Source organism: Siphateles boraxobius, unplaced genomic scaffold (assembly GCF_051911475.1).
Source record: "Siphateles boraxobius isolate OS27281-9 unplaced genomic scaffold, OSU_SipBor_1 25, whole genome shotgun sequence".
NCBI lineage: Eukaryota > Metazoa > Chordata > Actinopteri > Cypriniformes > Leuciscidae > Siphateles > Siphateles boraxobius.
The window spans coordinates 18,673,371-18,700,322 of NW_027508866.1; the positions used below are offsets into that span (position 1 = coordinate 18,673,371).

A 26,952-nucleotide genomic window follows, 5' to 3' on the forward strand; every position below is an offset into this window, starting at 1 on the left:
CATATTTGGGATGTGGTGGAATGGGAGCTTCGTGCCCTGTATATGCATCCCACAAATCTCCATCAACTGCAAGATGCTATCCTATGAATATGTGCCAACATTTCTAAAGAATGCATTCAGCACCTTGTTGAATCAATGCCACGTAGAATTAAGGCAGTTCTGAAGGTGAAAGGGGGTCAAACACAGTATTAGTATGGTGTTCCTAATAATCCTTTAGGTGAGTGTATTACTAAAATATTTTACTAAAATATATTTTGGAAAATAAAACAATCACTAAGACAAATACAATAAAAATACAAAAGTATTTTCTTAAAGTTTATTGTATATCACTACTCAAGGCACATTTGCATCTTTGTATAAAACATTATAAAGTAGATTGTCAAATCAATACATTTTGGAGACCATTTCAAATATTAATATTTAAAAAAACAACAAAAAAGATACAAAACATCTACAATATTGTCATGCACAATTATAGCACTTGAAATCTGCTTGTATAAAGCTCTTTTTGAATAATCTCTAGGCCTTTTTATGTGTGGACAGACTAACAGCAAGATAACAAGAACAGCAAAGCTCTAATGTCCTAAAAATTGATTAAAATATATATTCTTATGTCCTCTGGTCTTAATAGGAACCATATCTGTTTTGAAGTTTCTAAGTTTTGTTGTAAGTGCAAGTTTTATGACATGATTTTCAGCAACTAATCACAGCTAAAAAGAGCATCTTACTTATTCAAAGCTTCACAGCTTCACTTCATCTCTCATATTCCATATTTTTAAGCCCTGCTAAGAAAACTTCTCCAAATACTCCTTTATTATGCAATATTAAAACTTGCCGAAGCTTGACGGTAAGTCCTCACAAGTAAATAAACAATAGAATAAGGGCCTTTAGGGGCTCTGAGTCTCCTCGAATATGGTTCGATACGTCTGGGGTATGCTGTCAGCCACTGGTGTCTCACTATGGGAGAAAAGAGCCGGTCTGGTCTTAACTGGTATACGCAGGAAGCGTCCAGAGGTGACAAGGTCTCCATAACCACGGGCATGAGAGAAAGCATAACCAGATCGCCGTGTGCTGATTCGTCTCCGGGGGAATTTGCGAGGCAGCGGCGCAGGGACAGCTTTGGCCTGTCTGACTTTATGTCGCACCTGTAGAGCGGAAGACAGATATAAGAAGAAAATATATAGAGAGTGGAAAGGAAAGAATATCATTAGAAATGAAGAAGCAGAAAGAAGGAAAAAAATAATGATTCCTGCTCATGAGATTATGACCCCACTGATTGTGGATTCCAGAAATAACCTTGACATTACTCCTCAGCATGAAGCCGCCGTGCCACTGCATCCCACAGCTCTGACTCACTCTACACATGCGTTCTACTCATAAAGGGAGGAAGATCTCACATCGTCATCCTGTACTGAGTACTGTCGCATTGCCTGAGAGAGTTTGAATTTCGTTTTAGAACAGAACTACTTTAAATTTTAAACATCAGGGCTTGACATTAACTTTTTTCTCACCAGGAGAATTTGACTTGATTGCTTAAAATGTTTTGTTCCATAAATGGATTGAGCTCAGTACTGTGCATATATTACTACAATATACTACTAAAATAGATTTTGGAAAATAAAACAATCACTAAGACAAATACAATAAAAATACAAAAGTATTTTCTTAAAGTTTATTGTATATCACTAATCAAGGCACATTTGTATCTTTGTATAAAACATGATAAAGTAGAATGTCAAATCAATACATTTTGGAGACCAACAAAAAAGAAACATACAAAACATCTACAAAATTGTCATACACAATTATAGCACTTAAAATCTGCTTGTATAAAGCTCTTTTTGAATAATCTCTAGGACTTTTTACGTGTGGACAGACTAACAGCAAGATAACAAGAACAGCAAAGTTCTAATTTCCTAAAAATTGATTATAATAGATATTCTTATGTCCTCTGGTCTTAAGAGGAACCATATAGCTGATTCGAAGTGTTTCTAAGTGTTGTTGTAAAGAGAGGAAGATCTCACATCGTCATCCTGTACTGAGTACTGTCGCATTGCCTGAGAGAGTTTGAATTTCCTTTTAGAACAGAACTACTTTAAATTTGAAACATCAGGGCTTGACATTAACTTTTTTTCTCGCCAGCCACTGTGGTTACTAGCCACTCAACGTTTTAACTGCAGTGGCGGCTTGTCAATAGAGGGTGCTGGGGCGCCGCCCCCATAAAGATTACAGAAATATACATATACAAAAATTATATTAAAATACAAAAATAAAAGGGTTTATTCATACGATGTGCCGGCTGGTAGTAAGAAAAGCATCAGCATTTAATAAAAACTGGCTTTAATAGGTCACCTATTTTCTATGTTTTTCAATATGTTTCATCATAGGTTTCATGGGGGAGGGACGCCGGACAAATGGATGTCTATGTGAGACGTTAAATTTTCGGGCAGCATGTGATCTGAAGCTGTTCTCTAATTGGTTTCTTAAAGATTCTCCTCCGGGCGCAAGTCGTTGCGTCCCTGGCCAATCAGAATTGGATACATGTTATTTTATCCAATCTGATTGGTTCTCGTCACCTGTCATTCAACTTTATGCTCTGGCCCACTACTGCGAGTGCGCAGGTGACAGACTCCGCCAAAACCTTGCTAGGGTGACAAGTGACAACCATTTTTGTATAAATAATGGCAGCTGTTAATCCAAATTCTGTAATTTATTTACAAAAAAACCCGTTCACAAGGCTTTCGCTTGTAGAAAAAAAAGGATAAAGGATCTCGGACCGGAACAACCAGATTTACAAATCAAGCAGCAGGCCAGTGACAGAGGACGAAGACTGATGACTGATGACGGAGTAATTGAGAAATTTGCTGGCCAGAAAGAAAGAAGAGCAACATTTATGTTCAAGTAGGAAACATGCTTTTTGGTAGTGCTTTGTTGGTATGAATTGTATATAAAGGAGAGCAACATTTATGTTCAAGTAGGAAACATACTTTTTGGTAGTGCTTTGTTGGTCTGAAATGTAAATGAAGGAGATACAAATTTATGTTCAAGTACTCAACATGCTTTTTGGTACTGCTTTGTATTCATTTGCCCCCCTCAATAAAATTTAAAAAAATGCGCCCCCCCCAAAAAAATAATTATCACCAGCCGCCACTGTTTCACTGGCCACAATTTTGACATCGATGCCAAAGAGGGAAAACTAACATACAGATATTTTAAAAATTATATAATAATTTGGCATAATTAATTATTTTATTATAATTGGGCTGCTGTCACTTTAAGACCTGATGCATGGATCCATTATACTGTTACACATGTGTTTTCTTTCTCAGCGGTTTACGTTTACTTAAAACATAACTGACTGTGTTTACGTGAATACTCACCAAGACGGGCATTTGGACATTATTTTGTGTGTATTTGTCTGTTTAAGTGCAATAATCAGCGAAAAAAACAACTAAATTTAGTACTTAAAGGCGGCTTTATGTGCATGCATTTTTGGTGTGGGCACAAAATCTACGGGAATTAGTAAAATTATGCACGATCCATGCCGAAATTCCAGCCATCACACAATACTCTTTTGTAAAAAAAAACATTTTAATTTCATGTCTCGAAGGTTCAATTCACCATTCGGCGATCCGACCAATCGTAATCCGCTACCCGCCGAATCCATCATTTTGTCAGATAAAGCAGGCAGGAGAGCTAGTAGATCAACATCGGTGGACTTGAACTTGAAAAACGGTGTGTACTTATGTGTTTCTGCGGTTGAAACAACATTCCTTCTAATGTTCATACATGTTTATTTGATTAATTTCTTTAAAAAATGACAAAATTTGAAAGTTGAGTCTTTGTTTCATATCAAAAGTAACCTGCTATGTCCTGTCTGTCAGCGTGTTGTCAGTGTCCTTTCTGCTCCGCGATGTATATTTCACTGCATGAGAACATAATGTGTGGCATGAGAGAGCCATGGCTTGTCGGACGTAGCAACAATAACTAAAGAGAGAGGGTCTTTGAGAACTGTCAATTGTTTAAGAGCCCATGAAAATATGGTGTCGCACTATAGAGTACAACAATGATAAATTGTATTATTGAAGGAAATTCTATTACTGAAGGAACTGGTTGAATCACCCACCTTGTCGTTGATAGTGGGCTTGAGTTGGATGAAGAGGAACCGTTTTGCCACCACAGGCAGCGAGCACAATATGGTGGTCAGAAAGATGGTCAGCCACACGTTCGGCTGGTTTAGGGAGTTTCTTGCAGTGCCTGAGAAAGATTGAGTCGTTTAAAACGCACACAAACAGCAGGATAAGCAGATGTGTTTAGGAGGGAGGGGACACTCACCAATGAAAGGAACAAAAGACGTGAAGATCAAGTACATGCCGTTGCTGTACATGGTGAAGGTGACAGCAAAATACACAGACAGACTGCCCCACAGGAAGAACTGATTCACTGCTGTCCAATAGTACGTTTCCAAACCCAGCTTAAACACACATAAACATGGTGTTTATATACATGAGAACATGTACACTGCCATTCTACATTTGGGGTCAGTAAGTTTAAGTTTAAGATAAATATTTTTTTTATTTATCAAGGATGCATTAAATTGATTAAAAGTAACAGTAAAGATGTTTATAATGTTACAAAACATTTCCATTTCACAAAATGCACCTTTGATCTTTCTACTCTTTAAAGCAAAATGTATCATGGTCGGTTTCCACAAAAATATTAGGGAGCACAACTGTGTTCAACAGTGACGATAATCAGAAATGTTTCTTGAGCAGCAAATAGAATGATTTCTGAAGGATCACGTGACACTGAACACTGAATGAAGCTTTGATCACAAGAATAAATTACATTTTAAAATATGTTAAAATAGAAAACAGTTATTTTAAATTGCAATGATATTTATTGTATTTTTGATTCAAATATAAATGTAGCTTTGTTGAGCAATAGAGAACTCATTAAAAATCGACCCCAAACTTTTGAATGGTAGTGTATACAGTACAGTGACCTTAAAACTATTTGGACTCTCAAGCCACACTAAAAATGTATGAAATAATACACAAAATCATTTTTTTAGTAAAACATTTCACAAAAAGTAATTGTTAGATTCCCAAAAATGAGCAAATAATTTTGGGGTCACTATATAGTATGTGTCCAATACGAACTGAGTGATGCAATGCATTGCTAAAATGTGCAACAATTAATTTTTTTCATCGATCAAACTTTGGAGTATAAGACATTAATATGTGTTAATAACTGTTGTGATTTTTTACAATTTTTTGTATAGTGTTAAATTAAAATTTACCTGCACACTGACGGCAATAAGCAGGCAGGTTTGCGCCAGCAGGGCGAAGGACTGATAATCGGCGATGTCTTTGCCATCATCTCTGACAGTGTCGCACATGGCTGCCCAGGGGACGAAGAAGAGGATGAGTGAGCTGTAGCAGCTGTGCAGCAGGATCCTCGCGAAGGCCATCTTACTGAAATACCGGTTCAGCTGTCCTGGAGCGTACAGCTGGGGGTACTGGAAACTCCAGCGGTCATTTACGTCCTGCACACGCACACATGTTCATGAATGAATTTACTTTTGATGTAGCATGCTAATCCAGGGGTGGGGTATATTGATATACTGTATGATGACATACTTGATCAAAGAGACTGAGTCCAATAACAGGTAAAGCCGTATACACCAGGTTGTAGAGCGTAATGAACCACTCATCATACACAGTCTACGAAAAGAGCAGAACACACAAATAAATAAATAAATGTATGCTAAAATATTCTGAAATTCATTGTCATGGTTAGTTAACCATGATCCATTCATGTGTGCGTGTTTGCACTGATTGTCATCACCTGGACTGATCACCTAATTATTACCTCATCATCACCGGTACATCTGTTAGTTGTTAGTTCTGTCTATTTAAGTAGTTCCTGTTGGGTTGTTAACTGTTCGGATCATTGTCATTGTTACCTGGTTCTTTGGCATGTCTTGGTTTCCTGTCATTCTGGATATCTGTTTATGTGTTTAATAAATCTACGTTTGTTACTTGCACTTGCATCCTGATCTTTACGTGACAGAATGATCCGACCAGATATGGATGCAGCAAGTACCGTGGCTCTCCTGAAACTCCTCAATCTCGACGCCTCTCGTAGTGAACAGTATCGGGAGAGAGAAGCCGAGATGAGGCGCCAGACATGGGCACTGACGACACAGATGGAGGAACTGACACGGCAGGTTCAGAGTCTGAGGAGTGTTATTGCAACACCTGTACCGTCTGTTCTTCTTACAACTGTGGAGTCGAGTGATCGAATGGAAACGAACCTAATTATCCCGGCGAGATAAGCGGGTGAGCCTAACTCTTGCAAAGACTTTATTAATCAGTGTGATGTGTATCTGTCTAGACAACCCAGCATGTTCGGGACGGAGAATTCAAGAGTGGCATTTGTATTCACTCTGCTCACCGGTCGAGCAGCATTGTGGGGGACTGCTATATGGGAGAATAAGCACCCATGCTGTGCTTCATTTCAAGCGCTGTCGACGGAGATGAGTAAGGTTTTTGATGGTGTGAGAGCTGACTCCCCGTCCTTAGAGGTGAGATCGAGGAAGAGGTCCCGTCTTAATAATTTTTTGGAGGGGAGTAGTGAGCACCAAACTATGCAGGCGGTAGAGCTAAGCCTGCATGAGCCTTTGTCTGAACCAGTACCCAAGATGGCCATCGCCATGTTTGATCCAGTTCCTGAGATAGCCGTCACCACGTCTGAGTCTGTTTACGAGATGGCTGAATCGTCTGAGTCCGTTTACGAGATGGCTGAATCGTCTGAGTCCGTTTACGAGATGGCTGAATCGTCTGAGTCCGTTTACGAGATGGCTGAATCGTCTGAGTCTGTTCACGAGAGGGCTGAATCGTCTGAGTCTGTTCACGAGAGGGCTGAATCGTCTGAGTCTGTTCACGAGAGGGCTGAATCGTCTGAGTCTGTTCACGAGAGGGCTGAATCGTCTGAGTCTGTTCACGAGAGGGCTGAATCGTCTGAGTCTGTTCACGAGAGGGCTGAATCGCCTGTGTCTGTTCACGAGAGGGCTGAATCGTCTGAGTCTGTTCACGAGATGACAGAGTCGTCTGAGTCTGTTCACGAGATGACAGAGTCGCCTGAGTCTGTTTACGAGATGGCTGAATCGCCTGAGTCTGTTTACGAGATGGCTGAATCGCCTGAGTCTGTTCACGAGAGGGCTGAATCGTCTGAGTCCGTTTACGAGAGGGCTGAATCGTCTGAGTCTGGTCACGAGATGACGGAGTCGTCTGAGTTTGGTCACGAGATGGCAGAATCATCTGGGATGGCCGAGTTGTCTGAGTTTTCGGTATTCCTTGTCCTGAACAGAAGGTTGGCCGTTTCTGAGATTTCTAGTCTCTCTGCCCTACACAAGATGGCCGATTTCGAACTGCCTGAACTTTCTGCCTTACCCAAGATGGGCGATCTCGAACTGCCTGAACCCTCTGCCTCACCCAAGATGGCGAATACTGAGCCTTTTAACTTGGCCGTGAGGCCTTTTGTGTATCTTGTTTTTCTGTTTCTCCTTCTACCTAGGTTCCTGTTGCCTCCAGCGCCCCCTTGGATTTCGGTACCAGTCTGGCTTCCTGCTGGGCCAGCTCCACCTTGGCTTCCTGTTTCTCTGGTCTGGCCTTGGTTTTCTAGCCCTCCATCCCTCCCCCAGGGCTGTTTCGGTGTCTCCTCCCACCTGGATTTTTGTTTTTGTTTGGTATGGAGTGTCTGGAAGCCACTCCTTAGTTGGGGGGTACTGTCATGGTTAGTTAACCATGATCCATTCATGTGTGCGTGTTTGCACTGATTGTCATCACCTGGACTGATCACCTAATTATTACCTCATCATCACCGGTACATCTGTTAGTTGTTAGTTCTGTCTATTTAAGTAGTTCCTGTTGGGTTGTTAACTGTTCGGATCATTGTCATTGTTACCTGGTTCTTTGGCATGTCTTGGTTTCCTGTCATTCTGGATATCTGTTTATGTGTTTAATAAATCTACCTTTGTTACTTGCACTTGCATCCTGATCTTTACGTGACATTCATAGAATAAATTTTTCAATTCACACTTTAACTCAAATTGTTTTGCTGATAATGTAAATTTATTTTATTTGTATTATAATGAATTATTTTAAATATATACATAATTATTATATGTATAATTTTATACATATGTAATATTATAATGTATCATTTATAATTATTTGAACTTAAATTAACTTAATTATACAATAAACACATTTTAGAAATGTAAATGTAATATAAATGTAATGTAATTTAATCTATTCAATTAGAAAAAAAACTAAGCATTCCACTTGGACTGTACAGTATATACAATATAATTTAAAGTTATCAACTATTGTACACAGATTTGCTGAACTGAAATTAAACTCAATATTCACAAAAAATCTGCAGATTTTGGATCGAGTGGTAGGAAGAGAGTACATTTCGGCACCGCTATGTCAATAATCTCAAAGTGACCAAACATCATCTACTGTATCACTAACTGTAGTACAACCAAATTCATGTGATATAATTTTAAAGATTTCCATCTCACCTGTGCAGAGAAGCCGCAGAAGAAGCCGTACCAGAAGTGGACGAATGTGAAAGTGAAGTTCTTGTAGAAGAAGTAGCGCAGGAACTTGCACATGCGCAGATAGGACCAGCGGCCGTGTACCAACAGGAGGCGCTGGAGGTAACGGAACTGGGCGAAGGAGAAGTCACTGGAGAGAACCGCCTGCATGCCCTCCTGACCACTAATGCCAACGCCAATATGGGCAGCTATTGAGGTCATGAGGAGTTGAAAGATTGTAAATGTTTTTAAACAGAAAAGGTTGGTAAGCGATTTTGAGATACTAGTCTTAAGTTTATACATATACTGTTTATGTTGTAACGTTCCCAGTTTTGTCACTGACCCATTGTTTCTTATGAGCGCATATAATCTTACTCTTGCCAGATTACTTTTTGTGCCTTTCACACTCATGCCATCTCTCTTTTACCCCTTTTCCACCAAAAAAGAACTGGTTCGGAACTGGTGCTGGTTCAAAGTTGGTTCAGAGTTGGTTCAACTTTACCCCTTTTCCACCAAAAAAGAACTGGTTCGGAACTGGTGCTGGTTCAAAGTTAGTTCGGAGTTGGTTCAACTTGCGAACCTTCTCAGAACCGGTTTGTTTTCCCACTGACTAGAGCGCCCAGCGAACGACGTCGTTACGTCACTGTGTACGTCGCCATACAGAAACGCTAGCAAGTACATTATTTTGGGATTATCTCTAACTTGTGTACCATGAAGGCTTTAAAAACAATTGAAATAAGTAAGTCTTTTAATCTTTTCCTTTTTATATGTAATCATTTCTGATTATTTATGTACCTCTGTCTTGTGTCTTTTTTTCTTTCCGTTTATTTGTTCTATATTTTGACTGTTTTCTTCTTTGCTTACATAATGTTTTAAATAAAAAAATAAAATTTAAAAAAAGCTAGAAACGCTTGCGCCAACTTCAAGCATAATAATTACAATGGTGGACTACATCGTGTTTCTGCAAATGTTTCTCCTGGCTTTGCGGTCATAAAATATGTTTAGGACACATCTAAACCGGCCTCCAGCCCCGCCGTAAGCATGACACGGTGGTAAAAGAACGGTTCTCTGGTTATAGTCCAGCAAAGAGTTGGTGCCGCTTTGGAACCAGTTTTCCTGGCCGAGAACCGGTTCTTTGGCTGTCGAAACACAAAGAACCGGTTCGCGAGTAGGCACCGGCTCCGAACCGGCTCTCAAAATGCTTTGGTGGAAAAGGGGTACTTGTGAACCTTCTCAGAACCGGTTTGTTTTCCCACTGACTAGAGCGCCCAGCGAACGACGTAGTTACGTCACTGTGTACGTTGCTATACGTCTTAGCTAGAAACGCTTGCAAGTACAACATTACTTTGGGATTATCTCTAACTCGTGTACCAAGAAGGCTTTAAAAACAATTGAAATATGTAAGTCTTTTAATCTTTTCCTTTGATATGTAATCTTTTCTGATTAGTTATGTACCCCTGTCTTGTGTCTTTTTTTCTTTCCGTTTATTTGTTCTATATTGTGACTGTTTTCTTCTTTGCTTACATAATGTTTCCAATAAAAAAAATAAAAAATAAAAAAAACTAGAAACGCTTGCGCCAACTTCAAGCATAACAATTACAATGGCGGACTACATCGTTTTTCTGCAAATGTTTCTCCTGGCTTTGCGGTCAGAAAAGATGTTTAGAACACATCTAAACCCGCCCCCAGCCCCCGCCGTAAGCTTGACGTGGTAAAAGAACGGTTCTCTGGTTCTCGTCCAGCAAAGAGTTGGTGCCGCTTTGGAACCAGTTTTCCTGGCCGAGAACCGGTTCTTTGGCTGTCGAAACACATACCCCTTTTCCACCAAGGCAGAGCTGGTGCTGGTTCGGAGCCAGAGCCTAGTTTCAATTCGGTTCTTTGGTTTTCCACACGCAAAGCACCAGCTCCGAACCAGGAAAAGTGGTTCTTAAGTAGCACCAAATCATTGCTGGTCTAGAACAGAGCCAAGTAAGAACCACTTGCGTCAGGGGCTGGGGGCGGGGTTACCGTGACCAACAAGACGAATAGAAACTTGTGACCGCCATTTTTAAATAGCAGCTAGTCGAGCTAATAGCAGCTCGATTATAAATATCCGTCTATGTAAGTTACGGCGAGCTGCACAAACGCGTTGGACTCCGATGTATTTTGTAAACCCATGAGCATCCATAGTATTGCAACGTCCGTTATTGTTGATGGCTTGTTCGAGATGCATCGGAGCGGCGCGGACCGATCGGAGCTGCGGGAGTGTTTGGAGAAAATACGACTCCTTGTGCTTTTAGATCGCTATCGCAGTGCTTTGATGTCATGCGGAGATCGATCTGCGAGAAGCCGATGCATCTCGAACAAGCCTGGCGTACTGTTTGGCGCTACCGCACTAGCGTTGCTGGGCAACATGAGACGTATACAGTGACGTAAGATCTGGCTCTGTTGTGGCTCTCTAGCCGGTGGAAAGGCAAATCGGTTCTTATTAAGCTCGTCAGTCGAACCCACTCTGAACCAGCTTTGGCTCTGGCTCTGAACCAGCACCCGGTTCTTGTTGGTGGAAAAGGGGTAACAAAGAACTGGTTCGCGAGTAGGCACCGGCTCCGAACCGGCTCTCAAAATGCTTTGGTGGAAAAGGGGTATGAGTGAGAAACACTCACTTTTAATCATGCTGACGTCATTGGCTCCATCTCCAATCGCTAGAGTCACAGCTTTCTTGTGCTTCTTGACAAGTTCCACCACTTGAGCTTTCTGAAGAGGGGTAACCCTGCAACAGATGACCGCTTGGCACATACATGCAGTTCTCAAGAGCTCCAACTCCATGTCCTTCTGCAGAGCAAACGCCTGGGCACAGAATATTGGGATACACAAGGATCAAAACAGTTTCTACTAATCAACTGTTGTGTTTTATTGAACTTATGAGGAATGGATCCTCTTTTCAATAAATAAACCAAGGTTAGATTTCTCTTACCAGACTGTGGCCGTTAATTACCAGTCCGTACTCCCCATCAACCTTCTCGTCTTCAACCACCTGAGATTTTTTACCCAGAAATCTGCTCTTCTCAATGGGTGGCTCATCCCCTGATTCTGGCGACATCTTTTTCCTGGCATTCCTGAACATAGAGTGTGGATCACTTAATTTCAAATGTGATCCATTTGAAGTGGTTTAGAGCAGGGGTGTCCAAACCCGGTCATGGAGGGCCAATGTCCTGCAGAGTTTAGCTCCAACTTGCCTCAACACACATGCCTGGAAGTTTCTAGTATGTTTAGTAAGAGCTTGATTAACTGCTTCAGGTGTGTTTAATTGGGGTTGGAGCTGAACTCTGCAGCACAGTGAACTCTCCAGGAGCAGGATTGGACACCCCTGGTTTAGAGATAGAGAGGTGAAACTCACACAAGCTCCCTTCGCACTTCCTCTGCTGTGTTGGCAGCCACTATGAAGATCTCTTTCATTTCCTCTCGGAGCATATTACAAGAGTAACCAATGTTCTCAGCTGTCTCTGTGAGACATAGTAATAGTTTGCATAATGAGCGGATGGAAACATCAACTAGACCAGCACCAAACCAGCGTGGAATAAGCTGATCTTTTGAGAAGTTTAAAAGGCCATTATTAAAAGCTAAATTTGTGTAAATTAATAAGTTAACTCACCTTGTTTGTCTCCTGTCAGCACCCAGATTTTGATGTCAGCTTTGGCGAGTTGCTCAATGGTCTGAGGCACTCCATCTTGAAGTTTATCTTCAACTGCAGAAGCACCAAGGAGCTGAACGCACATATAAACACACTTCACGTAAGAATAAATACTCAGAAATAAGAGAAATCCCATTTAATTACATTGAAGGAGGGACATCTAGAGAAGCAAAAAACCTAGCAACGCTTTAGCATTATGTGTGATGGTGATTTTACCAGCAAATCCTTCTCGATTTCTTCATAAATAGCATCCAGTTTTTCCTCGCGGTCATCCATTGCCGTGCTGGCCTCATGATGTCGCTCTCTCCATTCCTCAAACTTGTCTTCATCTAAGTCCTTATAGGCCAAAGCCAGTGTCCTCAGACCCTCTCCAGCATATTCCTGGGATTGTGTTAGTCAAACAGGAGCAACTCACACACACACTCAACACAGTCTCATGGAAACACAAATTTAACTCACATTAAGGTGTTCTGTGGTGACCTCCATGAGTTTGGAGGACGATGGATGCAGCCTCTCGTAGATAATTGTGTCGGCTCCCTTACAGTACAGTGTCAGCTTGCCCTCTGGATTACGAACTGAAGAAACACACATATACTAGACGACTTTGTACTGGAGATTCAGAATGTTTTGCTGTACCTCCAAATCTCTCAAGTCTCACCTATAACAGACATCCTCTTGCGGACGTTGTTGAAGTCCAGCACTGCCAGTAGCTCGTAGGTGGTGGGCACTCCCATCTCCACCACAGAGATGGTCTCTGGGGTACGAGAACGAAACACAAAGCCAAAATTCCTTGCTGCGGTGACCAGAGCCCCCTCATCTGGAGACTGAGCCTGGTAAAATAGCTCTCCTGTGGAGAAAGAGAGAGTTCAGGCCAATCTTTATATTTTATAAATTATTCAAATTTCATTTGAATGTGGATGGATGGATATGAAATTCAATACCGGTAATTGTTTCTTAAGAAATGTACTATACATTTAGTCATTCTAATAATTATACATGATTATTAATTTTCATAATTGATGCATACAATTTTCAGATACATTCATAAATTGTTACTACACTAATACAGAAAATACAAGGGTTGGCCAATGAAACTGAAACACTGGCCAATGTAGTGTTGGAGGTTTCATGCCTATACAGTGATGTGAATAAGTTAGGACACCCATGCTAAAGTTGCCTGAAAAAAGGAATACAAAATCATCTTTTGGAAATTGATCTTAATGCCTTAATTAAAAATGAGGAAAAATCCAACCTTTAAGGACACCAATTTTCTTTGTGTATGAATAATGTATCATAAATAAATGAATATTCTTCCTTAGAATACAGGGTGCATAAGTCAGGACACCCCATGTTAAATTCCCATAGAGTCAGGCAGATTTTTATCTTTAAAGGCCAGTTATTTCATGGATCCAGGATAATATGCATCCTGATAAAGTTCCCTTGGCCTTTGGAATTAAAATATCCCCACATCATCACACACCCTTCACCATACCTAGAGATTGGTATGGAGTACTTTCCATAAGATCATTGTGGCGAACAGGACGGCCGAGGGACGTGTTTGGTTTTTGTATTTGTATTTTATTTTAGCCAGCAGTCGACCGCGAGGGGCTGCTGGCAGTTCCTTTTATGTTTATTTTCGGTAGTTTGGTTTGTATATTTTATAAAAAAAACAAAAAAAACAAACAATACAATTACAAAAACCAAACACAACTAAAATACAGGCCTGTTCCTCTCTCGATCATCAACGTCGTCGCTGTAATGGATGATTAAAGAAGAACCAATAGAGAAATAGCAGCAAACAGTCTTTAATAAACAGAAAAGGTGCTGTCCAGGTAGGCACAAAACAATTAAGCAAACATAAAAAGCCTTAGGGGGCAATGGCAGTCAGTAGTAACAGAAACTCTTCGTCCTGACAGCACGGCAGATTGATGATAGTTGGAGAGATGAAAGCAGAGCCAGTCAGTGCGGAAACTCACAGGTGATCAAAGATCCCAGAAAGCGACGAAGGTGGAAGACAGCAAACAGGTACTCTGCAACAGGCACAGCTCAGTAACAGATCTCTATGGTGGTAGATAACTCAAGGAGAGTGAGAACAGAACAGGACTAGACAAGACAGGTTCGATAGGGCAAAAGTGCAACACTGACATACGTAACACGTCTGAATAATCTGGCGACAAGACAGGAGAAAACCGGGGAAGAAAAGGCATACACAATTAGGAGGAAAGAGGAAACCGGTGTGAACAGGATAATTAGATAATGATTGGAGAGTAGATACAGCTGGAGGTGATAAGGATGAAGTGCGTGTAATGAATGGTGTAGTAATCCACGAGTGTAAATACCTGAGTGCGTGAACACGAGGGGGATACAGAGAGAGGGGAAAACAGAAAGAAAGAACCAGGATCATGACAGTACCCCTCCCTCAACGAGTGCCTCCTGGCGCTCCGAGGAGGGAGGCTGACGAGACCGGAGGAAATCCTCGACAAGCGAAGGATCCAGGATGTCCCGAGCCGACACCCAGCTCCTCTCCTCAGGACCATATCCCTCCCAGTCAACTAAGTACTGGTGGCCACGACCACGGCGAAGCATCTCTAAGAGTCTACGGACCTTATAGACAGGAGAACCCTCTACACGAATAGGGGGAACGAACGGGAGAGAGGGCCTCGTACGGTCGGTTTAATGCAGGATACGGGAAAAATGGGATGGACACGGCGGAGATTAGGAGGGAGAGAAAGCTTGACTGCGAGAGGATTGATGATCTTAGTGATACGAAACGGTCCAATAAAACGAGGAGCCAGTTTACGAGACTCAGACTGAAGGGGTAAATTGGAAGTAGAGAGCCGTACCTTCTGGCCACATGTATAGCGAGGGCTCTTTACACAACGCTTATTGGAAGAGGTTGTCATGCGTCTTCTTGCGCGACAGAGTGCTGATCTCACGATTCTCCAAGTGCGCTTGCAATGTTTGATAAACGCTTGAAAGGAAGTGACGTTGGATTCAGAATCTTGAGAGGAGAATAGCGGAGGTTGGTAGCCCAGACAACACTGGAATGGTGAGTGGCCCGTGGCGGAAGAGGGAAGGGAATTGTGAGCATATTCTGCCCAGACGAGCTGCTCGGACCAAGACAAGGGATTACGGTGGGCAAGGCTACGGAGGATACGGGCAACGATCTGATTGGCTCGTTCGGCTTGGCCGTTAGTCTGGGGATGAAAACCAGACGAAAGGCTAGCAGAGGCACCGATTAGACGACAGAACTCCTTCCAAAATTGAGAAGAGAACTGTGGTCCTCTATCTGATACCACATTGACGGGGAGGCTGTGTAATTTAAAAACATTGTCAACCATGATCTGAGCGGTCTCTTTAGCGGAGGGAAGCTTAGCGAGTGGAATGAAATGTGCAGATATGGAGAAGCGATCTATGACCGTCAAAATTACTGTGTTCCCTGCAGAAGGAGGAAGACCGGCTATAAAATCGAGTCCAATGCGGGACCAAGGACGCGACGGAACCGGCAAAGGGCGAAGAAGACCGGCGGGAGGAGAATTACCAGTCTTAGTCTGAGCGCAGACATCACAGGAGGCAATAAAGCGACGCGCGTCACGTTCTAACGTGGGCCACCAAAAGCGTTGGCTGATAACGGTGAGCGTTCCCCGAACGCCGGGATGGGCAGATAATTTAGAGGAGTTTCCCCATTGAAGAGTAGCCAATCGCGCTGATACGGGGACAAATAAACGGTGTCTAGGACATGCGCGCGGAACGACGGAGTGAGCGAGAGCCCGTTTAACTAACTTCTCGATTCCCCAGACAGCCGAGCCCATCACGAGACTAGAGGGGATGATCTCCTCCTGAGTGGAGACAGGAATCGAGGAGTCGAAGAGACGGGAGAGCTCGTCAGTTTTTATATTCTTTGATCCTGGTCGATATGAAATCGTAAAATCAAAGCGCATAAAAACAGAGCCCAACGTGCCTGATGAGCGTTCAATCTCTTGGCTGAGCGAATGTATTCAAAATTTCGGTGGTCTGTCCAAACAATGAAAGGAACCGAGGACCCCTCCAACCACTGACGCCACTCGCCCAAAGCCAAACGTATGGCGAGCAGTTCTCGGTTCCCGACATCATAATTGCGCTCCGCGGAAGAGAGACGATGCGAATAGAACGCACAGGGGTGTACCTTCTCATCAGCTGATGAGCGCTGGGAAAGGACAGCCCCGACCCCCACCTCCGAGGCGTCGACCTCGACGATGAATTGTCTCGAGATGTCTGGGGTGAGCAAAATCGGAGCAGAGGTAAATAATTTCTTAAGACGATCAAAAGCGTACTGAGTTGCTATAGTCCATAAAAACTTAGACTTGACAGAAGTCAGCGCGGTGAGAGGGGCGGCTACCTGACTAAAGTTCCAAATAAAACGACGATAAAAATTAGCAAAACCTAGGAAACGCTGAAGCGCCACATGAGAGTCGGGAACGGGCCTATCAGTCACAGCTTGAACCTTAGCAGGGGCCATACTGATCCCCTCCGCGGAAATAACTGAACCGAGGAAGGTAACGGAAGAGGCGTGAAATGAGCACTTCTCAGCTTTGACAAAAAGACTGTTCTCCAGTAAACGTTGAAGAACCCGTCGAACGTGTTGGACGTGCACTTGGAGAGTGGGAGAAAAAATCAAAATGTCGCCAAGGTAGACAAAGACAAAAATATTTAGCATGTCCCGTAAGACATCGTTAACGAGAGCTCGAAACACGGCAGGAGCGTTGACCAGGCCGAACGGAAGAACCCGGTATTCAAAGTGGCTGAGGGGCGAGTTAAATGCGGTCTTCCATTCGTCACCCTCCTTGATACGCACGAGATGGTAAGCATTGCGAAGGTCAAGTTTAGTGAAAATCTTTGCTCCCTGCAATAGTTCAAAGGCTGAAGACATCAAAGGCAAGGGATAACGTTCTTGACAGTGACCTCATTCAGCCCCCTATAATCGATGCAGGGACGCAAAGAGCCGTCTTTCTTTTTGACAAAGAAAAAACCCGCGCCGGCCGGAGACGAAGACGGAACAATAGTACCCGCTTTAAGACACTCGGAGAGATGATTCTCGAGTGCTTCGCGTTCGGGCGCCTATAAAGAATAAAGTCTACCTCGAGGTGGCATAGTGCTCGGAAGAAGATCAATGCCACAGTCGTACGGTCGTCGAGGAGGGAGAGAGGTGGCCCGGGACCGACTGAATACCTCTTGCAGGTCGTGATACTCCTCCGGTACACCAGACAAATCACCCGGTCCTTCTTGAGAAACAGAAACAGAGGATACAGGAGGAATAGCAGAGGTCAAACACTTAACATGACACGATAACTTCCAAGATAAAACAGAATTATTCGACCAATTAATCTGTGGATTATGTTGGACCAACCAAGGGTGTCCTAAAACCATAGGATGGTAAGGGGAACAAAAAATATAAAGAAAATATAGTCTCTTTGTGATTTCCAGAAACAGTTAGTGAGAGAGGAATAGTCCTCCGCTATATCCGAGGAAGTGAATTGCCATCTAGAGCGAAAAGGGGGGTGGAGTCTCTTAACTCCATGAGGGGAATCCCTTGTTGTTGAGCCCACACCTCGTCGACGAAATTCCCTTCCGCTCCAGAGTCTATCAAGGCAGAGCAGGTGCCCTCCATTTACTGGCGAGCATTGGCTTTTACCGGGCACGCATTAAAGTGATTAGGTGAGGCACAATACATGCATAGACGGTTGGTAATCCTTCGTTCTCGTTCTCTTGTAGAGATGCGTAAACCTCCGAGCTGCATAGCCTCTGGCTCCGGGGCAGTAGAAGGCACGAAAGTAAGAGACGATTGCTTAGAAGAATCCAGGAGACGTGCCCGGTGACGCTGATCAAAGCGTCTCTCAAAGCGAATGGCCATGTCGATCAAAGCATCCAGACGAGAAGGGATCTCTCGAGCTAAAATCTCGTCCTTTACTTCAGGATTGAGCCCCTCCAAGAAACGGGATGCTAATGCCGGTTCGTTCCATCCGCTAGTGGTCGCGAGAGTGCGAAACTCTATGAAAAATCCGCCGCCGAGCGTTTGCCTTGACGAAGTGAGGAAAGCCTTCGGGAAGCCTCTTCCCCTTAGGCGGAACGGTCGAAGACATGGATTATCTCGGCCTTGAAGCAAGAAAAACTAGACAATTGGCAGTCAGTAGTAACATAAACTCTTCGTCCTGACAGCACGGCAGATTGATGATAGTTGGAGAGATGAAAGCAGAGCCAGTCAGCGCGGAAACTCACAGGTGAAAGCGACGAAGGTGGAAGACAGCAAACAGGTACTCTGCAACAGGCACAGCTCAGTAACAGATCTCTATGGTGGTAGATAGCTCAAGGAGCGTGAGCACAGAACAGGACTAGACAAGACAGGTTCGATAGGGCAAAAGTGCAACACTGACATACGTAACACGTTTGAATAATCTGGCTACAAGACAGGAGAAAACCGGGGAAGAAAAGGCATACACAATTAGGAGGAAAGAGGAAACCGGTGTGAATAGGATAATTAGATAATGATTGGAGAGTAGATACAGCTGGAGGTGATAAGGATGAAGTGCGTGTAATGAATGGTGTAGTAATCCGCGAGTGTAAATACCTGAGTGAGTGAACACCAGGGGGAGACAGAGAGAGGGGAAAACAGAAAGAAAGAACCAGGATCATGACAGTCGCTCCTCCTTTATGCTTCCGCTCCTCCGTGAGAGATGCGAGACAGGTGTGCTTCACAGGTGTTGCTCATCAGCAATCGCACCACCGGCCTCGCGCCGTTCTCTCACGTCCCTCGGCCATCCTGTTCGCCACAATCATCTTTTTCAATTCCAATTCAAAACAGACCAGCTTTTAGGCTAACTGAAATAAAACCATGCCAAGTATTAGGTATGGTGAAGGGTGTGTGATGATGTGGGATATTTTAATTCCAAAGACCAAGGGAACTTTATCAGGATGCATATTATCCTGGATCCATTAAATAACTGGCCTTTAAAAATAATAACTTATGCACCCTGTATTTTAAGGAAGAACATTTATTTATGTATGATACAAAATGTCCTTAAAGGTTGGATTTTTCCTCATTTTTTTAATTAAGGCATTAAGATCAATTTCCAAAAGATAATTGTTGATTCCTCTTTTTAGGCAACTTTAGCATGGGTGTCCTAACGTATTCACATCACTGTATATGTGCAGCCTTGTGACCAATTTTCACTGATTTTACATTCCATCAGTAAGAGCAGAGTGTGAAGATTGAATTAGTAGAGCAATAGCACAGCTAGTCCAGATTGTATCCAAAAAACAAAACCACAGCTGTCCAACCATCACAGAATTAAATGCTCACCGTGACTCTCCTGTTTCCACCAAAACTGTATTCACTGTCGGGCTGCTATAGCCAAACCTTTGGTCACTCGTGCCAATGCCAAATGTCAGTTTCATTGGTGCCAACATTGCTAATCTTGGGCTGTGGACAATGTGAAACATGTATTGTTCTCTGATGAGTTCACCTTCACTGTCTTTCCCACATCCGTGAGAGTTACGGTGTGGAGAAGCTTAACACCCGGACTGTTGCTGCTCAGAGTGAAGCACAGGATGGATCAGGGATGGTTTTGGCTGCAATATCATGGCATTCCCAACTGTGCTTGATGGACACGACACTGCCAAGACCTACCGAACCATTCTGGTGGACCATGTGCACCTAATTCAAGCATTGTACCCTGAAGGAGGTGCCATGTATCAGCATGATAATGCACCAATACAGACAGCAAGACTTGTGACAGAATGGTTTGATTAACATAAAAAATTTAAATTGAACATGTCCCATGGCCTGCACAGTCACCAGATCTAAATATTTTTGAGCCACTTTGGAGTATTTGGAGGAACAAAAAGGTTTTCCTCTAACAGCATCACATAGTGACCTGGCCGCTGTTCTGGAAAAGAAATAGCTCAAAATCTCTGTGAAGGACTTATCTGTCATTCCCAAGATGAATTGATGCTATATTGGCCACAAAAATGAGACTTCACACCATACTAATAAATGATTGTGGTCTAAAACCAGACGTTTCAATTTCATTGTCCAGCCCCTTATACCAGCTGGACCAATAAGACACACACAAATTATTCATTATATTTAATGAATAATCCAGCAAACTCACTTACCCAACAAAGGTCTATGAAACTTCCCCCCCCAAAACTAACATCCCAAATGAATCTAACACACTGGCAGAACCCAGAGTCTTGTTACAGGACACATTAAGACTGATAAGACATTTTTTACGTTGTGATTCTCACTTAATTCTTGCTGAGAAGGAGAAATAAACCCTTTTAATCTTATATATTCTATATATAACCACTTGAGAAATGTATAAACCATGTATCTAATTTTCCCATCTCATGATTTTCCTTTTATGTGGTTTGGTCTATGCATTCATTCTCTCTGTTAAACTCATTTGGATTAATGTTTCAGACTTGCATACTTACCAAAATCATAGGTGTAGCATGTTTAGTCTCTATAAACTCCATTCGTCCCCCATTTGTTAAATTAAATTACATTTTGCTAACTTTGTCTGGCATTAGTATTATAAGAATCTTGAAGATTCTTTTGTCAAACACCCAATCAAATTACATGTTCAAAGGCCTGCTTGAACAAAAGGTTGTAAAGAAGTTCCCTCCAGAGGGAACAACTTCTTATTGGCTCACAACCATCCAGAGGGTGTGAGATCTTCACGCTTTAAAAATTACTGATCGCAAGATCACGGGCTCTCATAGCCTCTTAGCTCTAACTCTCTTAGTTCCTTTCTGAAATCCTGATGTGAAGCTGATGCTGAACTAGAAGTTTTCTAAGGACCCCCAAGCTTATGCCAGACTGCGGCCTTGTCTTTCCATTCACCAAAGATCCTCACACACTGATTCTCTCTCATCAAGACAACATCAGAAAATATCAACTGGAGCCTCAACAAATTGCAACCAGGACAGTTTAATTCAAATGGGCGAGACATGCAAGTATCAAACTTAGTCTCATTATTTGATACATTAAGTATCCTTACCCCTTTTAAAGGAGGGCGTGTTAGAACTAAACTGATGGTTTGCTCAAGGCTGTTGATCTGCTGAATATCAAACAATGCTATAACTTCTTGCTTTACTGTATTCTGCTTCAGCTCTCTTTCCCTTGGTAAACTGTATGCATGTATGTATGCATATGTTAGAGTATAAAGTTGTCCGTGTCTCATGCTCATACACTTTATCTGCAGTCCCTAATCATTCAGATTTTGACTACTTGCTCTTTTAAGTACTGTAAATTAAGAAAGACATTTCCCATACCCCGGAAATGTAAATTTCTTAGAATTAATAAAGAATTAACACTGAGTGTTCACGGGACAAACAGATTAATTGATTGTAATATTAATTTTACAACATTAAGTTAATTCTATTAAGTGATCCAAATATTCATAATCAATTCTAACATGTTATGATTTATTATTAATATTTCTTTAGAGCTAAATTGCTACACCCTGTATATTTAAAACATTGCATTAAAAATGAATGCAATCTGTGTATAAATATATGAGTATCCATTGTGAATAGCTAATAGTGCTTTAAAGCATGCACTAGATGGCACTCACCTTCTGTTTTTTCCTCAGGCATGACAGTGTGGCAGAGCGCCAGCAGACGGAAGAAGGCCCGGACCTCTGGAGAGCCCAACTTCACCGCTTCCACCAGCTTGTGGTCATGGAAAGAGAACTTTGGGTCGGCAAGAGAGTTCCAGGAGAAATCAACCTTCTCTGTCTTCTATAAATGAGGAAGAAAAGGGAAAGAATAGGTAAGGTAAAGAGATTTGTTCTTATTCTTAGGGTAATCACTAGAATCAGGGTGCGAACTACAGTACGGGGGAGCTAGGAGGAGCTCGGCTCTCCTTAATAAGACATGGGCTCTCCTGAAAACGTGATTCGTGAAATTTTGGGTGGTCTCAAAAAATATTGACAATGTTTTATTTTGACGTGCAATTTCAGTTTTGTGTAATGTGATCGTCGTGGAGTATTATGTGTAAAATAGCAAAAATACCATTCATTCATGCATGCATGACGGCGATTTAAACCTAATTCACTTCAATAATGATAACTATACATGCTATTCTTGTCATGAGCATCAAGGTGTGGTGGCGCTGCAGTCGAAATTCCAATCATGTTTACGTAGGCTACATGTTAACTCAAAGATTTGAATAAATATAAACGGTGGATACCATTGATCTGCGCGCGAAGTCCTTGAAATCCATTCTGTGTTAAGGTAAGGCATTATTCCTAATTATATGTTGTGGCTTGGTTGTTATAGGTCTGCGTGACTCTTGATGTGTTCACACCGAACGCGAATAGAGCGTCAAATACGCGTCTACGCGTCTAGTTAGACGCTTGAACATTCGCTCGAGTTCAAATTTTTCAACTTGCGCGGAAGACGTTCGCGGCAAACGCGTCGCCCAATCTATTCGCGTCTTTGCATTGACTTTGTATGTAATCTACTCGCACAAATAATTAAATTCGCATTCGGGGTGAACACGCCATTAGGCCTAATTGAACGGATGAATTATGGTACTCTTCTGTAGCCTGACGAGAAATGTAACCTTGCTCAAGTCAAAGACAGCCTATGTAGTTATAGACTATTTGGGGATGGCTGTTTGCTGTTTGACTTATCAATGTGTGTCGATAAAGTATAATAGGATGAATCCTGTATATTGTGCTTGCATAGTGCATACACTTGTAGCTGTTATGTATCTTTGGAAGTCCTTGAAATTAATGAGTTTCAAAGCGCAGCACTGCGCATTTCGCGTCCTGTCTGAAAGGCGCTTGAATCCTCGGCACGTGCACGATGGTCAACGTGGTCCGGAGAGGGTGTGTGAAACGGGTAAAGAAATGAATGAACCATAGCAAGACTCATGTTTATGTTCTACTGTTCTATGGTTATGTTATTATGTTTTATAATTTATTTTATGTAGCCTACATTTTGTTCAAAATGTTTTCAATACCCTTTTGCACATTTTATTTATGTTCAGTAGCTCTTTCTAGCTCAAGCAAATCCACAATTAAATTATTTTTTATAAGGTCGTCTGTTGACTGTATATATATATATATGTGTATATATATATATATATATATATATATATATATATATATATATATTTATAAAATCCCTTCAATATAGTTACCTCAGGGGAGGAGGGGAGTCAGCAAAAAAAAAAAAAAAATTTAATTAATAATAGAGTACCGGCACATCTTTTGGGCCACTTAAAGGGATACTTCAGGATTTAGCATTAAGCTTTGCATCAGTAGAAAACCAGTAGTATTTTTGAATTACCATGCTTCCCCCCCTCATATCCCCCTGATATGAGAGATTTATGTATTTTTAGTCTGGGAAAAATCCTCCGATGACGCAAAAATCATCATTTTGCGTCATCGGAGGATTTTTGGGCCAGAGGCTTAAAACTACAGCCAGTACTAGTAGCTAGTTCCGCATGTTTTCACCACGCCCATATGGGGCGGGATCTCACTCACAGAAAGTAAAGATAGTGTCAGCCATCTTTCTGTTGAAGCTAAGCTAACAGGCTCTTGCTCTGTGTAGAAAGTTTGTATAGTAGTCTAATCACGATTTACGAGTTTTGAAGTTGAAATGGCAGAAGGGGATTTCGAAGATCTGTTGCGCGAATCTGATGCTCGCGGCTACCTGTACGAGCCGCAATACAGCGACGAACAGTTTCGGGAGATGGAGGAACAAGAGGCGGCCGGAGCAGCTGCAGCAGCAGGGGAGCAAGACCTGACTCGAGCCCGGCCAGACTCCAGCTGGGGCGGACTGGTGGTGTCAGTGCTCTCGCTGTGCGCCTATGGAAACAGATAGAGAGTCCTATTGCTGTCGCGAATTTCAGTGATGTCATTTTCTTCTGGACGAAATTGGAAACGCCAGCCAAAGCCCGCAGGGACAAATGGACGGCTTAGTGTAAAGTGAGTATTTGGTTTGTTTTTCTTTTTTTTACTAAGACATAATGAACAGAGTTTCGACTTTTGGAGTTTGGACTCTCGGCATTATCACAATATTCTTCACGCGTAGTCAGCTGAGCTGTTGTTATATTTACTATGCTAGCATACTGTATGTGCAAATAGTTCGCATTGCTAACGTTGTGCTTAACGTTACTGTTTTGTAGAAAATATCGCCGACGCCTAACAGCCTGCCGTCACTTTATGGAATGGGTGCTGCAAGGCGAGGGACATAGTAAAGGCAATCGTCTCGTTTTGCCCACCTGTGTTGTCCAGGATATAAGACGGACATATCCAGCCTCCTGACGGGCAATATTGTGAATAAGGAAACAGCTGAAGCTCTGGAAGAGCTTTGAGTGTAAAAGTGTTAATATTCTTTATATTTTTAATTAAAAGTTATAACTCACATTGGTTGCGGTTCTTTTTATAAACCTTTACTGTTACTAGAGTATGTATTAGCCTAGACAATGTGTGGAATTTTTTTTCGGATACTGCCGCCTGTAACCGGTAGGCGTGGTTAGGGAGCAAAGCAAGTGCATTCTGGGAGTTGTTGTCTTTCAGCCACATGAGTAAGAAATACATTTTCTGCCTTTTCTCACTCTAGAATGCTTCAATTTCAAAAATAATTTCACATTTCTACTATATAAATGACCACTATTAAATACACATTCATCTTCCCAGAGCTGAAGTATCCCTTTAAAGCACTGGTTCGAACACTGACTAGAATCACTTTTTACTCAAAGTGAATATTTATGAGAAATATACATTGTCCATTTTGGAACCACTAACCTCAGTGACTTCAACCCTCTGCCCAGCAAAGTCCACAACCTCACCTGAGGAATGTAAAAACGGGTGAATTACTGTATACCTTGTAGTTGAAATTGTTACATGCAATATAACAACTCTTTGAGCTCATACCATACGATTTTCCATTGATGGAGCACATGTTGAAGGTCATGATGTTCTGGGTCAAGGTTCCCGTCTTATCAGAGAAGATATATTTGATCTGACCCAGCTCCTCATTGAGAGTGGTCGTCCTGGCCTGGGCTGGTGTGTCACTCTTGACATAATACATCTTACGGTCCCAATCAATGAAATAGCTGTTCCCTAGACGAAGGATCTCGACACTATTGCCAGGGGGAAAAGATCAATAGTATCAATTTATGCTTGTTAGCTAATAAGTATGAAATATGGTTAGGTTTAGGATTATAGGGGTTAGAGTTACAAATGATACTACACATAACTACATGCAAGTACTTTAAATATGCGTATAATGCACTAACATGTATAGACATATAGTAATACGTATGTGGTGTAAAATCGTTAAGCATAGTAGTTAAGGTCACCAAATATAATGTTTAACCAACATTTTTATAATTTCATATTTTCTTTATTTTTTTTTACTAATTATATCAGCACATTCATGAAAGATTTAACTAAAAGATTTACATGAATTTCAGAATTTTTCAATGTACTTGGTAGTCATTAAATATCTCTTCATCATAACTTATTTTGTTTTAAATTTTAACAAAAATGTATAAATAAAAATAATTTGTATCATTTCAAAAATATTTGTTTTTTTGAGGTCTCAGACGTTTTTACCTCACTGTATGTCATTTTAATGAAGTAGAGGACATTTGCAGATGTTTTAACTTCATTTCCTGAAGATATGTAATATGCATGCAAATAATCAGATAATTTTTATTCAATATAAGTTGGGGTGTCATTCCGAATCAATGTTCCCTCTAATTTTTTTTCTTGCTGAGCAAAACTTTTTTCTATTGGACGGACATTTTTCGCCACTTGAGCAAAAATATTCTTTATACCTGACCTGTACAGCATACGTAGAAACTCAATGGTTTCAACATTCAGTTGTAACTTTTAACTTGAATGTGGCATTTCTATTTTATTTTACCCTTCATGTAACTTATTGGTATTAAATCATATTTTTGAAAAACAAGCAGTTAATTAAGAAGTCACTAAATTAAGCACATTTTAGGTTACCTGATAATTTTTTTTACAGTGCTGTTAACTGTACAGTCTAGAAATCCTATGAAAAATAATTTACAAAATCTTCTGCAGGACAGTTCAATTCTTTACAATAATAGAATATAGTATGAAAGAAAAGTAAGCTGTTACACTGAGATAGTTTGGGAAAACCATAAAGTGTTTTTGTACAGTCAATTAATTGTGTACAGGAAGCATTAAACAATCAAAGTTAAATGATTGTTTATTGCTTATGAATTTCCAATATTTTCTTTAGCAGGGGGTTTCAAACTTTTTAATGGCAATGAGCCCTAAACCATACCCTTGTGAGATTCTTTATTTAGGCTTATAATATAATAATATATAGGCCTAATATAATATAATATAATATAATATAAAAAAACGAATTGAAGTATTTGAAGTGATATAATATATCAGATTAAATGCTTCAATTTGTTTACATACTATATTATTATAATATGAAAACAAACTGAAGCATTTCAATAGATCTAATAGCTAAATATTTTCAAGAAAAGTGTGTTTATGTGTGAATGTGAATATGTGAACTCTTTTATAGTAATCCAGCCATGCCAATTACCATGCGTTAATTGTTACCGTTCTGTGTCCATCAACCGTTATTTCCACCACTTTAACATTATGATGTGATTTTATTTCAC

The 26,952-nt window shown here is 41.3% G+C and overlaps 1 protein-coding gene across 1 annotated transcript in view; it reads right to left on the reverse strand.

The window, feature by feature from the left end:
• Positions 1 to 454: 454 nt before the first annotated feature.
• atp8b5b (ATPase phospholipid transporting 8B5b) overlaps positions 455 to 26,952 on the reverse strand; it is a 45,244-nt gene continuing 18,746 nt past the window's right edge. The window contains exons 13-28 of the mRNA XM_077243023.1: positions 25,208 to 25,416; positions 25,079 to 25,122; positions 21,893 to 22,058; positions 12,937 to 13,125; positions 12,738 to 12,853; positions 12,495 to 12,659; positions 12,240 to 12,351; positions 11,985 to 12,090; positions 11,562 to 11,703; positions 11,251 to 11,434; positions 8,594 to 8,817; positions 5,643 to 5,726; positions 5,303 to 5,548; positions 4,336 to 4,474; positions 4,127 to 4,257; positions 455 to 1,145 (exon numbers count right to left, since the gene is read on the reverse strand). Coding sequence (XP_077099138.1) covers positions 888 to 1,145; positions 4,127 to 4,257; positions 4,336 to 4,474; positions 5,303 to 5,548; positions 5,643 to 5,726; positions 8,594 to 8,817; positions 11,251 to 11,434; positions 11,562 to 11,703; positions 11,985 to 12,090; positions 12,240 to 12,351; positions 12,495 to 12,659; positions 12,738 to 12,853; positions 12,937 to 13,125; positions 21,893 to 22,058; positions 25,079 to 25,122; positions 25,208 to 25,416 — 2,515 coding nt within the window. The 3' untranslated portion in view covers positions 455 to 887. The remainder of the gene's footprint in view (positions 1,146 to 4,126; positions 4,258 to 4,335; positions 4,475 to 5,302; positions 5,549 to 5,642; positions 5,727 to 8,593; positions 8,818 to 11,250; positions 11,435 to 11,561; positions 11,704 to 11,984; positions 12,091 to 12,239; positions 12,352 to 12,494; positions 12,660 to 12,737; positions 12,854 to 12,936; positions 13,126 to 21,892; positions 22,059 to 25,078; positions 25,123 to 25,207; positions 25,417 to 26,952) is intronic.